Source organism: Micromesistius poutassou (genome assembly GCF_964030765.1).
Source record: "Micromesistius poutassou genome assembly, chromosome: 12".
NCBI lineage: Eukaryota > Metazoa > Chordata > Actinopteri > Gadiformes > Gadidae > Micromesistius > Micromesistius poutassou.
Genome location: NC_140282.1, coordinates 17163109 through 17177281, shown reverse-complemented (window position 1 = coordinate 17177281; position 14173 = coordinate 17163109). Strand labels below are relative to the sequence as shown.

The 14173-nt window shown below is 42.5% G+C and overlaps 1 protein-coding gene across 1 annotated transcript; it reads right to left on the bottom strand.

Annotated features, from left to right (window-relative positions):
* Positions 1–488: 488 nt before the first annotated feature.
* On the bottom strand, positions 489–9622 carry bbs4 (Bardet-Biedl syndrome 4). The gene is made up of 13 exons (XM_084476533.1): positions 9579–9622; positions 9227–9338; positions 8883–8955; positions 8110–8163; positions 7789–7916; positions 6854–6908; positions 6621–6689; positions 6317–6469; positions 4043–4214; positions 3161–3230; positions 2610–2754; positions 2045–2252; positions 489–626 (listed from the first exon to the last, which is right to left on the bottom strand). Exons 1-13 carry the CDS (start codon positions 9604–9606, stop codon positions 496–498), a joined length of 1398 nt encoding a protein of 465 aa, XP_084332659.1. The 5' UTR covers positions 9607–9622; the 3' UTR covers positions 489–495.
* Positions 9623–14173: the final 4551 nt, after the last annotated feature.

The window sequence follows — 14173 nt, the reverse complement described above, 5'->3', positions numbered from 1 at the left end:
CAATTATTTACATAGTTCACAAAAAGATAACTATATTCAAATAAATGTAAATAAATAAAATGTAAATAAATAAAAGACTGGTCATAGATGGACACCCACTGATTGTCATATCAAACCCTATTTCGCAAATACTGAAATGTGGCAAAGTATAATCTTCACTTGAAGTCTATTTACATCCTGACCTTCTATGTGAACGGAGCTGAAATTCTTAAGAAACATCTTTGAATGGGTTTTTGTGATCAGCCGCTCATACGTTTATTTTATACTGAAATCGTAATAGTAAGACTTGATATAAAGATGACTTAAAACAATCACAGAGTTCATCCATAAAATACATAAATGCACTCGAAAGAAAACACAAAAAATAAAACGGAAACTAAAAACGGATGAGCTGCTTGTGGGCCGAGCGGGAGCTTGAAGGAAAGGGCACGAGCTGCCGTGAGGGAGGCCAGGGTTTGGCAGGCGCAGGATTAATCCCCCTCCACCATCTTGTCCTCACTCTTTAGAGGTCTGGGGTTTGGGTGCCTCTGGGGTCTCCTGGAGTTCAGGGGGGCCGGGGAGGTCGCCGTGTGCGTTCTCCGCGTCAGGCTCGGGCTCGAGAGGCATCGATGGACCCCTGGTGGCTCCTACGATCACACAACACCGTCAGGCTCGTGAGGCCGTTCATTTGGGATGATTTAGGCATCGATTTATTGGATCGATTTTTTGGGGCGTTTATCTCCTCTTTAGACATTTCTTTCACGTTGTTATTTCATACTGTACATTTTCATGATGCTGACGTCAGCTGGGAGGATCCCTTCTGTAACACTTGCCCTTACCCATGTCCTTACCCATAACCTTTCTTATATTATTACATAAGGCCATCATTTGTACGTGTTGCCATTTAAAACAATGCAATGCAGTCACATGAATTACTAAAGCACAACCGGCAAACCATAATTGCTCAAAGAATGTGTAATTTTCTTCAACTTAAACCAGTCTGCCAAATGTAAAAAATAAAATAAAAAGTATGTTGTAATAGCTCATTAAACACAAAGCTTATTTTTAATAGACCAGAGCCTATGACAGAGCCTAGCCTATGAGTAACACAACAACATGGCGAGCTGACTTGACTGCAACTGACTAACAATAACTTGAGGAATCTTGACACACAACTTGTCGGTTTGATGTAACTCTTGCTGTAACTACAGCAAGAGTTACATCTTAGAAGCGGCTGTGTAAAATGGCTGAACCAGGCAGTGGCTTAATGTAGTCAACTAGTAGATATTGTAGTTCCTTCATGCTGCTGCTATTGTTGACGGCGCCAGAATGGGAGGGCAGATCCAGAGGCTACGCTCCAGTGAAGTGGAACTCACCACCTGCTTTACAGTGTGCAGTGTACCGATGGGCCAGCTAATAACTGCACGATACAATGTTTTTGGCCACGTCTGACCTTTTATTTTCTGCAAACACAGTGAAACTATTGCTTTATTCTAGGTGACAATGACAACACCACCGGCCGGCTCTATGTTAACGGAGGCAGTGAGGCAGTGAGGGCTCATGTCAGTGAGAGGACTGTAGTGACACATCTTTGAATGGGTTTTTGTGATCAGCCACTCGTACGTTTATTTTTACTGAAATCGTAATAGTAAGACTTGATATAAAGATGACTTAAAACAATCACAGAGTTCATCCATGAAATATATAAATGCACTCAAAAGAAAACCAAAAAAATAAAATGGAAACTAAAACGGATGAGCTGCTTGTGGGCCGAGCGGGAGCTTGAAGGAAAGGGCATGAGCTGCCGTGAGGGAGGCTTTTCTCTTACCCAAGTGAGAACGAAGCAATATAAATGCAATAAATATACAGATAATCCAAGAGGCCACAAAAAAAATGTGTCCTTTCAAAAACCCAGTGGGGTGCACCAGATTAAAACACAGTAGATGAACCTGCATCGAGTCAAACACACAAGCAGCTGCGGAAAGCCTACAGCTTTGCACAGGAGCTAGCGCGGCACAGTCCTAATGACTGTACCCCCCCCCCCTCCCCCTGGCAGTGGACCTACCTGCTGAGAGCTGGATCTTTTTGTTGTAGCTGGCTGCCGAGGACATGGCCTGGCCCAGGGCCTGGTTGGTGCCCAGGGGGGCACCGGGGTTCTTGGTGGCGGCGGCTGCTGAGCGGGGTTTGGACTTGGTGTCCGCGGGCGGTCTCGTCCACACGGGGCTCTCTGCCACCTGCAGGGCGGCGCCCATCTTCTGAGCCATGTCCACCAGCTGTCAGTGGGGGCCCACGGCGGAGGACGGGGACAAAGAGAGCGGCGTTTAGAGCGCTGTTTATGTGTGTGTTATGTGTTATTCGGTTGACAGTGTGTGAGTTTGCTTTGGAATATAAAATGCAATCCATATTAGAATATGCACTAGCATATGCACTTTACACTTTACAAGTAAAAAATAAAAATTATAAAAATAATTGTATTGAAAGGATTACGCCTCTTGCTGAAGGATTTTCTATTTTTGTGGCCAGGGAAAGCTGAGGGCTGGAATGAGCAACCCCTCCAGATGCCCCAGTGAAACACAGAGACCTACAAAAGCAGACAACATAAAGAGAGTGAGGTGCTCGTCTCTTAGCACCTCAGGGTCAAACTCCACACTGCTGCAGCTCTCCCGGAGCCCGCTGGCCTTCCTCTCCATCTCCTGGTACTGCAGCAGGGCTCCCTTCTTGTCTCCCTGGTTGTAGAGCAGCACGGCAAAGTTCAGGTTGACCAGGGGGTTGGACCTGAGGTAGGACCACGCAGAACATCAAACAAGAGACATCTAAACACGGTCAGGGCGTGACGAGTGCTTGGCTGGACGCTAGGTTGGGCTTTCAGAATACAGCCAATGCCTAACGGGAGTTCAGCGCAGTTCAAGAGGTCAACCATGGTCAAAGATTGTTGGAACTTTGAGCGCAGTTTCAGGTTGGAGGATACGATCTGTCCACTACGCCCCTGGGGCCTGGGTAGCGTCAGCGCTAGGTTGGGCTTCAACGCTCAAATCTGTAGGGAAACATCGGCAAGACAATGCTGACATGCTTTCCTGTCTTCAAATAAGTTCACAGTTTAAGGATTCTAAACGTACATCCCAAACACATCTGAGGTCACTGTTAAGCGCTCTAGTGGGGTTCAAACTGTGTGGTTGCTCACCCGTCGAGAGACACTGCTTGTTGGTAGGACCTGGTGGCGTTCTCCACGTCATCCAGATTTGTGAGGGCCACTGGGGAGAGGTTACCCAATGCACACAAGTATTACAGCACGGCATTCAACCACATGGACACACTAAGAAAGGAGTCGGAACGTGGAAGCCATCATACCATAGTCGTATTAAAGAAAAACTTTTGATCACTACTGCTAGTTTACCGCCATTGAATGTTTAGAAACAATCAAACGTATAACACTGAAACAAATAAAATAAAGAAATAAAAGTGAGGCCCTTTTAAGCAACTACATGAATTGCAAAACTTCTCAATAGGTGAGAAACGTAGGAAGGGAGGGAGGAGAGAGGGAGGTTTTAAATTGCTTTAAGAGATGAGAGAGGGAGCTTTAATTGGACCATTCCAATTAGAAACACTTAAACCAGGCAACCGGTTCCAAGGTATTACGACCAACCACGACACAGTGTTAAGTTTTGTATTACATCTGCCTGCCTGGGGTATGTTTTCGGCCGGTGATATATTTTTGTTGAACGGTGGGTCATGATTTACTGAAACACCTTGTGTACGGTTCTGGATCGGGTAAGTCGTCTGTCTTGAGAGTTCGGCGAGCGGATTGATCTAGTATCTGAGCCCTTTTCCCAGAAGCGCTCTCATCTCACATGTACAGTACAACTGCAACAGGGGGCCGTCAAACGTGCGATATTGGCAACAGAGAGGTCAGGACTGCTTCCGAGGGAGTGATATCCATCTCAGTGACTTGGTTTAGCGAGGAGAGGGGAAAGAGTGGGAGCGACTTCCAGTAGAGGAGGCGAGATCGCTTTCCGTTACACGATTAAGATAAAGCACTCCAATTCATAACCCTCTCTCGGCCTACCTGCCAGCAGCATGTAGAGCTCCCCAAAGCGCGGGTTGAGGTTGGCGGCTGCACTGAGGAAGTGGAAGGCGGACGCGTACTGCTGCATGGTGAGGTGCACCAGGCCCAGGTTGAACAGAACCTTCCAGTCAAACGGTGACAGGTAGTGGGCTCTCTTCAGGCAGCTGATGGCCTATGGTTAGAATGAACCATTTAATGTTACTTCATCCTCATCTAATAATAATCAGATTTTTTTATAAAGAAAGGATAAATAACAAACAAAATATATGAACAAACAAGCACACCATACAAACGTACATAGATATACAAGTGAAACGGATGGTGAGGTCTAAGTATTGTTCGGGGAGTAGTGTTTAGTAAAACATTTGTTTTTAACCAGGCTCTGAAGATGGAATCGCAAAAGATGTTTGGGGGGATAATTCCAGAGATCAGGGTCCATGGCACTGAATGCTCTGGCCCCCACAGCAGCAGTTTTGGATTTGGCAACTAGGAGCAGCCGAGTGCCGGCGGACCCGGGTCGTAATTTGAAGCATTTCTAACGACCGTGAAGGCGGGTAATAACATCTGATCTGATAAAATTAACAAAATAAACAAAACATTCTAGCCAGCTGTGTGCTAGCCCGTTAATACTTAATATGAGGGGGAGGGTAAATTATATTATTCTAACAAACACTAGGATATTATTGCATGACGATAGTATTGAGCATTAGTTTCACAAATCCTTGGCTATGAAAATAACCCCATTTTATTTGGGCCTACATGATTAAATAGGTGAAACAGGTCACTTTTTATTTAATGGTGTTCAATTCTAGTACAGAATATTAATTCATGTCATTAAACCTTTCTGAATACTATAACATCACTTTATTTTATTCCATCCACTTGAAAGAGTTGAATATTATTAAGGTCTTTCATTGACATTGCATCAAAACAAACTTGTCATGTTATGACCATTTGAAGATAAAATAATGAAGGGAAGATAAGATATGGACCGAAAACTAGCTAACCAAACCGACTTTGGTCGATTTTTTCATGTTTGAAGCGCATTCAAACATGAAAATACAACCCACATATCATGAATACCTAAAACGCATCAAATAAGCAAATAGTTTAAAGGTACACTGTGTAATTTTTTCTCCCATCTAGTGGTTAAATTTTATTTCGCATTCAAATGAATATGCTCTCTAGCGCCTCGTGTTTTCAAATGTGCGTTGCAACCTGTTGGAACTACGGCAGGCGGCATGTGTCAAGATTCAAGAAGCTATGACAACAACATGTCTTCAAACAACACTTCATCAAGTTTTATTACGGGTGATGAGGTACGTTATTTCAAACAAACTTCAAACTGCATTGAATCATTAGTGTGAGCATGTATGAGTAATTACTCCTCGAGCAAGATAGTGAATTATGTTCGGTTTATATCTTTTTTATTGGTAACATTACTGTCGCAGTATAGCAAGGAGGAGGACGACGAGGAGGACGACGAGGAAGAGGAGGAGAATGAGAGTCACAACCACCACGACAAAGACGCCCGGCAGCTACAAGAGAAGATCTTGATAAGATTAAGTGCTTTTTGTCCCTCTCGGCAGTTCATCGTTTTTTATAGACCGGAAGGACATTGAAGCCTCCGTAGAGCTCGCCCGTCCTATGTAAATACAGATAAGGGATTCTTCGCTCAGGAGGATAAGTGAGATTGTTGGCAGAGATAATTTTACACCAATGAGGTGAGGTTATTTATGAATGAAGACGTTGATTTGAGGTAATAAATTACTTAAAACACTACACAGTGTACCTTTAAAGTGCTACATTTGAGAAAAAAAGATAGATGAATACATATTCTTGTTATTTATTTTGAATTATATTATTAGGGGCCAAGAACAGATTTGTTTTCAGTCAGCGACGGATTTAGACACCTTTACCCTAACCAGTATTTCCTCTTGACTGCGGCAATAATTATTCACACATTTCTCCATGACAGGTTTGATATATTTGTGAAATTACAAATTTGAAATTGAACACAATTCAAATTTTAAGAAAATATTCAGAGGCCAACAACATCATTGAAATACTTTCATTGAACGTTGGCTTTCCTGACACTTTCTGCTGACTAAACTAAACTAAACTTATATGTGAAGCACTTTGAGTCTGCCTTGTGTATGAAAAGTGCTATATAAATAAAGTTGCCTTGCCTTGCCTTGCCTAAACAACCAGTGATTGTCAAAGCCCTGCTTCAAAGACACAGGGTACATGAACAGGAAAAGAAAAACCACTCACAGCCACGTATTTCTTCTTGCCGAAGAAGCACATGCCAATGTTGTTCCAGAGGGGGGGGCTCTCGGGCACGGCGCAGGCAGCCACGCGGTACTTGTTCATGGCCACATCAAAGTCTCCGTGAGTCTGCATCATGCTTCCTGCAGCAAGGATGGCCTAGGAAGGGACCGTGTTTAGAAGAAGGAACCTCCCTTGGGGAAAACCGCTTGATTGTAGACACATTCCACCCAATGGGCTTGAGACTGGAGTCAGAATGCAATGAATGGCAACAACAAAAGGGGCTAAATCAATGTAATGAAGAGCATACTGTATAGTTGTTTGGGTCGTAGGTCAAAGCATTTCCGAGGTGTTCAAAAGCTTTTTGGTATTTTCCAAGCTGAGGAGAAAATAAAAGACATAAAGACTGTAAATATAATTTAAATAAATCATGCAATCATCATCACAATCATGCCTCTCAAAAAGTCCAGCATCTACATACATTGTCTGTTGTCTGGCCAATGAAATTCTGAATTTTCTACATGAATTTACAGCTTTTCCCACCTGAAGATACAGCAGGCCAAGCGTCGTCAGCAAGTCTGTGTTTTCTGGGGAGAACCTGCATCAAGGGCATCAATACATCAGAAGTGGAAAGAATCACTTTGGACCGGTGTATGCAATTACACTAAGTACCTGTGCTAAGTATCAAGTCAACACAGGCAGAAGAGGGGCCCAATCTTTTGCTGCTTACTCAATCTGGGGGTTGATTCAGCGGTGCATATTGCATAGTATTAATTATGACCTGTGGGGGGTGGATTTCCACAATGCAGCGAATAAGAGGACTCCCGGGGAGTTCTGAGAGGGTGCACAGTGGTGTCCCTCATTAGAATTACTGCACATGTAAGGGCATTTGATTAATTCATTTACCCCCTACAGGAGATAGTCATAATGAGTCTTGTTGCAGAATCTTGGCACGGTGATTTCCTTATTTACATCGTTGCTCGCTGATTACAATAATCAACACAAAAACAAAACCGTCTTTAAGAAGGCAACGCAAACTTTTGAGTGAACCGAAAGAAGACTCGAATGTAGAGTCGGATGCATTCAGGGAGGAACTGAATATTGAAATGAACCTCGAGGGGTGAAAAAACTTTATTGGAAACGGCTTTGAAGAGTGTTTTTTTGTTGACGCGCGTATCTTTCCTCAAACTCATTTGAGCAACGGGGATAATTGTGATCATTAAACGGGGTGAAATAGTTTGCTTTGAAAATGTTGCTTTCCGCCTTTTGCCTCAAGACTGGCTTTACTATTCAAACATATTTCAAGAAAATGCATTCAGAGGTTGCTCCGAGAACGACGACGTTAAGAGCAGAGTTCCAACTCTTCGAGTGCTGGTAACATGCCCCTTTTTTTTTTAAAAGGCCTGTTCAATTTAACACTCTGAGGCTGAACACAACCACTTAACATGTGGCATATGTTGCCGCAAAGCTGCACTCACTCCACTGCGCTTTGGTACAGCTCAACGGCTTTGTCCACCTCCCCAGCCAGCAAGTGCACCTTCCCCAGCGTCAGGAAAGTCCTGTCATGCTTGCTCAACTGCAGGGCTGCGTTCAAATGCTCCTGTGCCTGAGAGAGAGAGAGAGAGAGAGAGAGAGAGAGAGAGAGAGAGAGAGAGAGAGAGAGAGAGAGAGAGAGAGAGAGAGAGAGAGAGAGAGAGAGAGAGAGAGAGAGAGAGAGAGAGAGAGAGAGAGAGAGAGAGATTAAAAGCTCCGGCCATCCCTTCACAAGAGCAGTGGGTGGCGAAGGTTGGTATACTCACATGTTTGAAATCCTTTATGAAGGAGTAGCACACACCCAGATTATGGCTGATCTCCTGGTGGGAAGAGAAATGCCATATCATCCATGGGGAGATGGCTAGCACTGACAGTATTACAGCTGGATATAAAAAAATCATTGCTGTATGAGCAAGTGCCTCGGAGTTGGGGACGATTTCTTTAGTATGCAAAACAGATCATAATTTTCTAGATAACAGTACGTATAAAGTTGCAACTCCACTCTGGGGGAATGCAGTTTTTCCATTACTCTAGTAACAAAAACTGCAACGTTATCAGATTATGTTTCAAATCAACATTAAATAAAGGATTCTGGGCAAAGCAAGATAGTGCTGCTGGCCGAAGATACAGTCACCATCTGCTAAACAATCATCTTGATGTGATTCAGAATTCCACAACAAGGTTATTGAAGGAACCATGTTGGCAAGAATAAGTTGGAAGAAGAAATTAGATGTTACTTCTTAGCATTCCTTTTGATAACATTTCACAATAAGGGTACATTCATTGACATTAGGTAATGCCGTAATAAGCGTAATTATATAGTACTAGCGTAGTGGTTAGGGTTTGTGGGTTAGGGTTAACCCTTACCCTAATAATGTATAAATGAGCACCTTAGTTAACATGAACACCATTAGTATGTCACTTTTTTAGTTTTATTTAAATACACTCTCATTTTGTAATTTTACAATTGAAAATAGCCCTTCATCCACTCCCCCATAACACAGAATACCAACTAATGAATAGAACTATGGTTCCTTACCCAATCTTTCTCATTGAGCGTGGCAGCCTGATGATAGACCTGGATGGCCGCTTTGTGCTTCCCCAGCAGAAAGCTAGTGGAATAAAACAAACAGACGGTATATCAATTCATAGGCGTGACGCACTCACTCACAACACACTCAAAAAAAAGCAGCGTGTTGTCAAAATTGACCGTTAATTCTTAAATGATCAGTGGCAACAAAAGAAAAAGCCTTGTATATTGACATTCTGCTTGGATACAACTACAACCGCCCCTGCCCCCCCCCCCCCTCCCCCAGTTTGTTAGATGATGAAGATGACGGGCGGGGTTAGCCTGGTGGGACAACGCTGGGCAAGGGGACTCACAGGGATCTGGCCACTTGTTTGAGGTTGTCCGCGCTGGTCGGACTGAGGATGGCACAGCTCTGAAACAGCTCCAAGGACTGCTGGATCTTCCCCTCCAGCCGTAGGATTAGCGCTTACGGGGAACAAAAGGAAGAATAAGAAGAAGACATTTCTTTCTTCCTTCGTGAATTGAAAGGGAGCTTATCCAATTCATTAAAACTTAACAGAAGAACCACGGGCGGTCAACATTGCGTATTTTAGAAGAAAGTGTGTGAGACAGCTAAAATGCACATGAATCTTTTTCATCTCTTCTATTTGCCTGGTGCATGCCTAGTCTGTGCAGAGGAGTGTTGATTGGTAAATCGTGGCCTACCTTGCACATATATGGCATATTCACACATGGCATTGGTTTCCTGCAGCTGGTCTTTGATGATGTCCTGGATCCACAACAGAATTTAGATAAACGTTTAAAGAATAAAGTAATCAAACCATTAATGCTGGACTTCTCTTTTGGGCCTTTTTAAGTAAATCCATTAGAATGGTGAAACAAATTATAGTATCGATTTATAGGCTGGCAACGTATTTAAATGATGAATAATAGAGTAGGAGCTTCTTTCAGACCATCCCATAGATATCTGTAAAGTTAAAAAGCTTAAAGCTAGGGAACAACATTTTGAGAAACCAGCCAGGGCAAGCTAGATTATTAAAGTATCCAACTGAAAAAATCCCACCCCTCCCTTCAGGCCTCCCTCTAAGACACTCGACCAAAACACAGCTTGATAGCTTTAGCAATAGGTCTGTCTAGCCTTGTGGAAGACTTTATTCGTGCACAATGAGTGCAACAAAATGAAATAATCGGACAGGCTTATTACAGGCCTATTAACAGGCCTGCAGCAGCCACAGATATTGGGCATTTAATTTATTGATTGCTTTCAGGACGTTAAGTGAATTTCAACAAATATGACAAATGCTCCGGAAGGAAATGGCCCTAGGTTTAACAAGATGTTAATGTGATACTTTTAAAATCACTTGAAAGCTCAGTGTAAAGTGGGAGCTTTCCGTTATTCTAACAAATAGGCATTGCATTGTGCTGTAAGCACTGTTCTCTATCCAGTTTAAGTCGGTCCCAACAAACCATGGATCTAGACAAGGGGGCTTATTATTGACGACAGGCTTTGAGAGGTTCGAGAGGGGTAGGAGAAGTATTTGCTGTTTGGCCGGCGTCTCAGATTTTGTGGCTATTTCTAGAAATTTACTTTTGAGTGAAAGTCTGTTTGCAAAGTTCAGCAAGCTGCATGGCTACCCAGAGGGCCATAGGGGGGGTTGAGCGTCTTAAACAACGACCCTAGGACAGGCATGGATAAACAAGTGGCTTGAACTCAAGACCTCTCAGGTGGGAGAAAGTCTGGTCTCTTACAAATAAAAGGGTTGTCAAGGGCGTATCCGGACACAAATCCTTCAACATCCTTGTGTTGCATGAAGGGGTCAACCTGGCCCAACCTAAGCATCTACCTCAGCAAGTGACAGGAACAAGACGGAGGGGAGGAGAGAAGCTGCTCACCTTACAGGTCTCATAGTCTTTGCGGATATAGTGTAGGTGAATGAGCCAGTTCCTTCGCTCCAAGATAGGCAGCTCTGGAGCTGAAGAAGTGGATTGTTTTGTGTTAAACCTTGAATCTTACTCCTCCGAACAATATATATTTTTATTTTCTCTAAAATAATTTTGACCTTATACAAGGTTATAGCACATTTTTTATTTGACAGCAAAACAGATTATTCAGGTACTCGTCCGCTTCATAGTAAGCTTTTTCAGTTTCTGCTCAACATTGAGGTCTCTTATTGCTCATGCATGTTAACATATTCGTCTTGTTACCTAGGCAACAATGTCTCCAGCCAACAAGGGGTTTTCTGTCTACAAACATAATGCATATAGACAGACATAAGAAAGCAAGCTGGGGTGGAATGAGGATCAATTCAGTACAAAGCTTTAGTTTTAAGACTCAAGACTTAAGGTAGAACCAGAGTGGTCAAAGCCATTCGTATGACAGTGCGATATGATATCCTGTAAGGCAGCGATTGGAATTCTGGTTTGATCCTGGTAATCCTGTTATCTTCCGCCTTCTACTTTTCTCCGAAGGCAAGAAGGAACAAAAGGATTTGTGTGTGCAGTCACAACGTGGGCTTTGAATTTCCTGCTCACTCTGGAAAACATTGTTAATGACATTCTGGTGTAAAATTATACAGTTAGCCTTTAGCGCTTATGCCAGGGTTCCTTTGCTTCTAAAACAACACAATGGGCCTAATGATTTATACATCCGCTTCATGTACTGTAAGTTGCTGGCCATCTCTTGACTGAGGAACTGAAAATTCTCCACACTTTATTTTGCCACATCAAGATGTAGAGTGGCCCTATTTTCAGTGACTTAATCGGCTTTCCCTCCTGCTGAGGCAGTAATAATATCCTTGTCTCTTGGTTTCAGCTGTGGCCCCTTGGCACTCCAAAGCCCACGTAGAGAAACTAAAGCTGGGCAGATTTGTGGGATGAGGGTGGTTCAGGGACGGGCGTGTCTATGTGACACATATCCCTGCCATTGTGAATGGAGAAACAAAGGGCGAGGAGCACGGCATGGAGCCTGCCGCATAACGCCCTGTAGACAGAAATACTATTTCATCGTAAAAATGGCGGAGTCTGCTCATCGTGGTGTTAGATTTTGCTAATGCTATAAAAAAAGATTTGCCTTCTGAGGTCTTTTAAGCATCTGTTTCAAAGAGGATGAGAGCAGAGGAGAGCCATGCTGAGATCAAAAGACACATGGAACGCGTGGTGAAAAATGAAATTATGTTGGATTCCAAAAAGTATTGCCGCAAGACTTAGCATGTAGGAGACGAAACGATGAGGGGGTTCGTCTTTACTCAACTCAAAGATCACAGTGCTCCAAAAGAATATCAATAATATATTTTGCATGCGTTTGAATACCAAACACACTATTAATAAAGTGTAGGCTACATAGTTTATTTCAATAACAAAAAGAATCGTACCACCATCAATCATTTGAGGAGAACAGAGAAGGAAAGGCAACAAAAAATAAAACCAATAAAAGGCATACAGTATACCAAGTTCCATATTGTATACAAATATAAAGCATAGACATATCATTATGATATGATAATCTAACAAAATGAATAATTGGCATTAGTAACCGATTCAAAGAAAAATGTATTGAACATGTGATGGACATGAAGGCCTGCTTAGGCTATACAATACTTATGTAAAGTGGAAAGAAGGGCAATATCGCCCTCTGCAGGAAGACGTTTTCAGTTTGTAGTTTAACATTATTGCATTGGGTCTGGTTTGTATGAAACATTCATATAAACCATTGCGCTGTGAGCTGCTTTAATTTAAGTTGTGGAGTTGATAACGGACAAAACAACAAGTACGAATTCAATGCAAAAAAATATGAACAAAAACAAGCCAGTAGCACATCATTATGATACAGGCCTACACATAAATATATTTAGGCTTAAACATATTTCCTACCTTTAGGGGCGCGTCGTTTCTTGAGCTCAGTAGCGATAGGGAGCTGTCACAAAAAAACAACAACATAAAAGTAAATAAATAAGTAAACTAAATAGACATTAGCCCTCAAGATTTACTTTCATGATATTGCCATATCATTCAAAAAGTTCCCCGTGGGATTGTTGGAGAGAAGGAAAACAACACTCCCAGATCCTTTTAACTAAAGGCTTAGACAGGTATCTCAATAAGCTTGTGTGTCATTGTGTATTTTTCCACGATGGATATGACAACACACACGCAGTTCAAAAGCGTTCCAATAAACACAGATAGCAACGTTAGTAACTTAGGTTATTAAACGGACGTTAACGCATGTGAAGGGAACAGCCAGTCGCTTACTACCGCTGGCAGATGGACCAGTGGCCCCGGACGGTCACCGAGCAACTGGGAGATTAGAGGGCTGTGCAAAGTGAGTTAGCCGCATTAGCCACCACTTAAAACGCATTGCGGTGACAACTGCTAACATTCATGAGCTGAGATGAGATTTCGCATGTTAACAATGGTAACCCGTTGCATGAGAACTACCGACGACTAAATTTAAAAGTAATGTGAATGCTTCTAAGACACTCCAAGTTGAGCGCTTACCGCCGACTCCTTCTCTTCCTCCGCCATCTTGACTGTGTGGGGACCATACGCGAGAAGCGGTTGTCATGGTGACATCCGTGGGAGGAGGGTCTCTCGAGATGTTCCCTTCTTCTCTGATTGGCCACAGGGTTGTCCATCTTGAATACACGAAAGTGATACAACACGAAACACTTTCATTTTTTTTTTTTTACATTTGAAATGGGTCTGTTTCATAATTTGTATGAGTATTGTATTGAATCACGTTAAAACAATGTGGCTGATATTTTTACATTGTGGTTGACAACCCAATTTGACTGAAGTCAACTGTTGCGTCGATATGATTGATGCAGGAAGCTATTCGTTAAGGTTTATTTTTACAATAAAGTATGACGATTTAATTTAAGGCGGTTGTATTCTGTGTTGAAAGAATGTTAACGAAAAGACTGTACCAAAGCTTGAGGTGTATAGCCTACTCACCGTAACTATCCCATTCACCATTGGGGTTAGCTATTATGACTCTGTATCAGAAAGCACCAATGGTAGTCAAATCCATCCCAGTGTGCACATGTAGGAGAAAACACAAATCACATATTACAACATAGGCCTAGTCAAGCCAGACATACGATTCTAGCTGGTTTATTATCTCAAGTTTGCCGTGTTATAAGTTCATCCCTAATATAAACTCCCCGGGTATTTATGGAACAACATATATGGTATTGTACTGCGTATTGTAAGTGCTCTATACACTCTCAGAAAGAAAAGCAAATGTACGTTTCCTAATTTCCTAACTTCTGCTTAACATAGAAATTACCTTAACCTGAACAGTACAT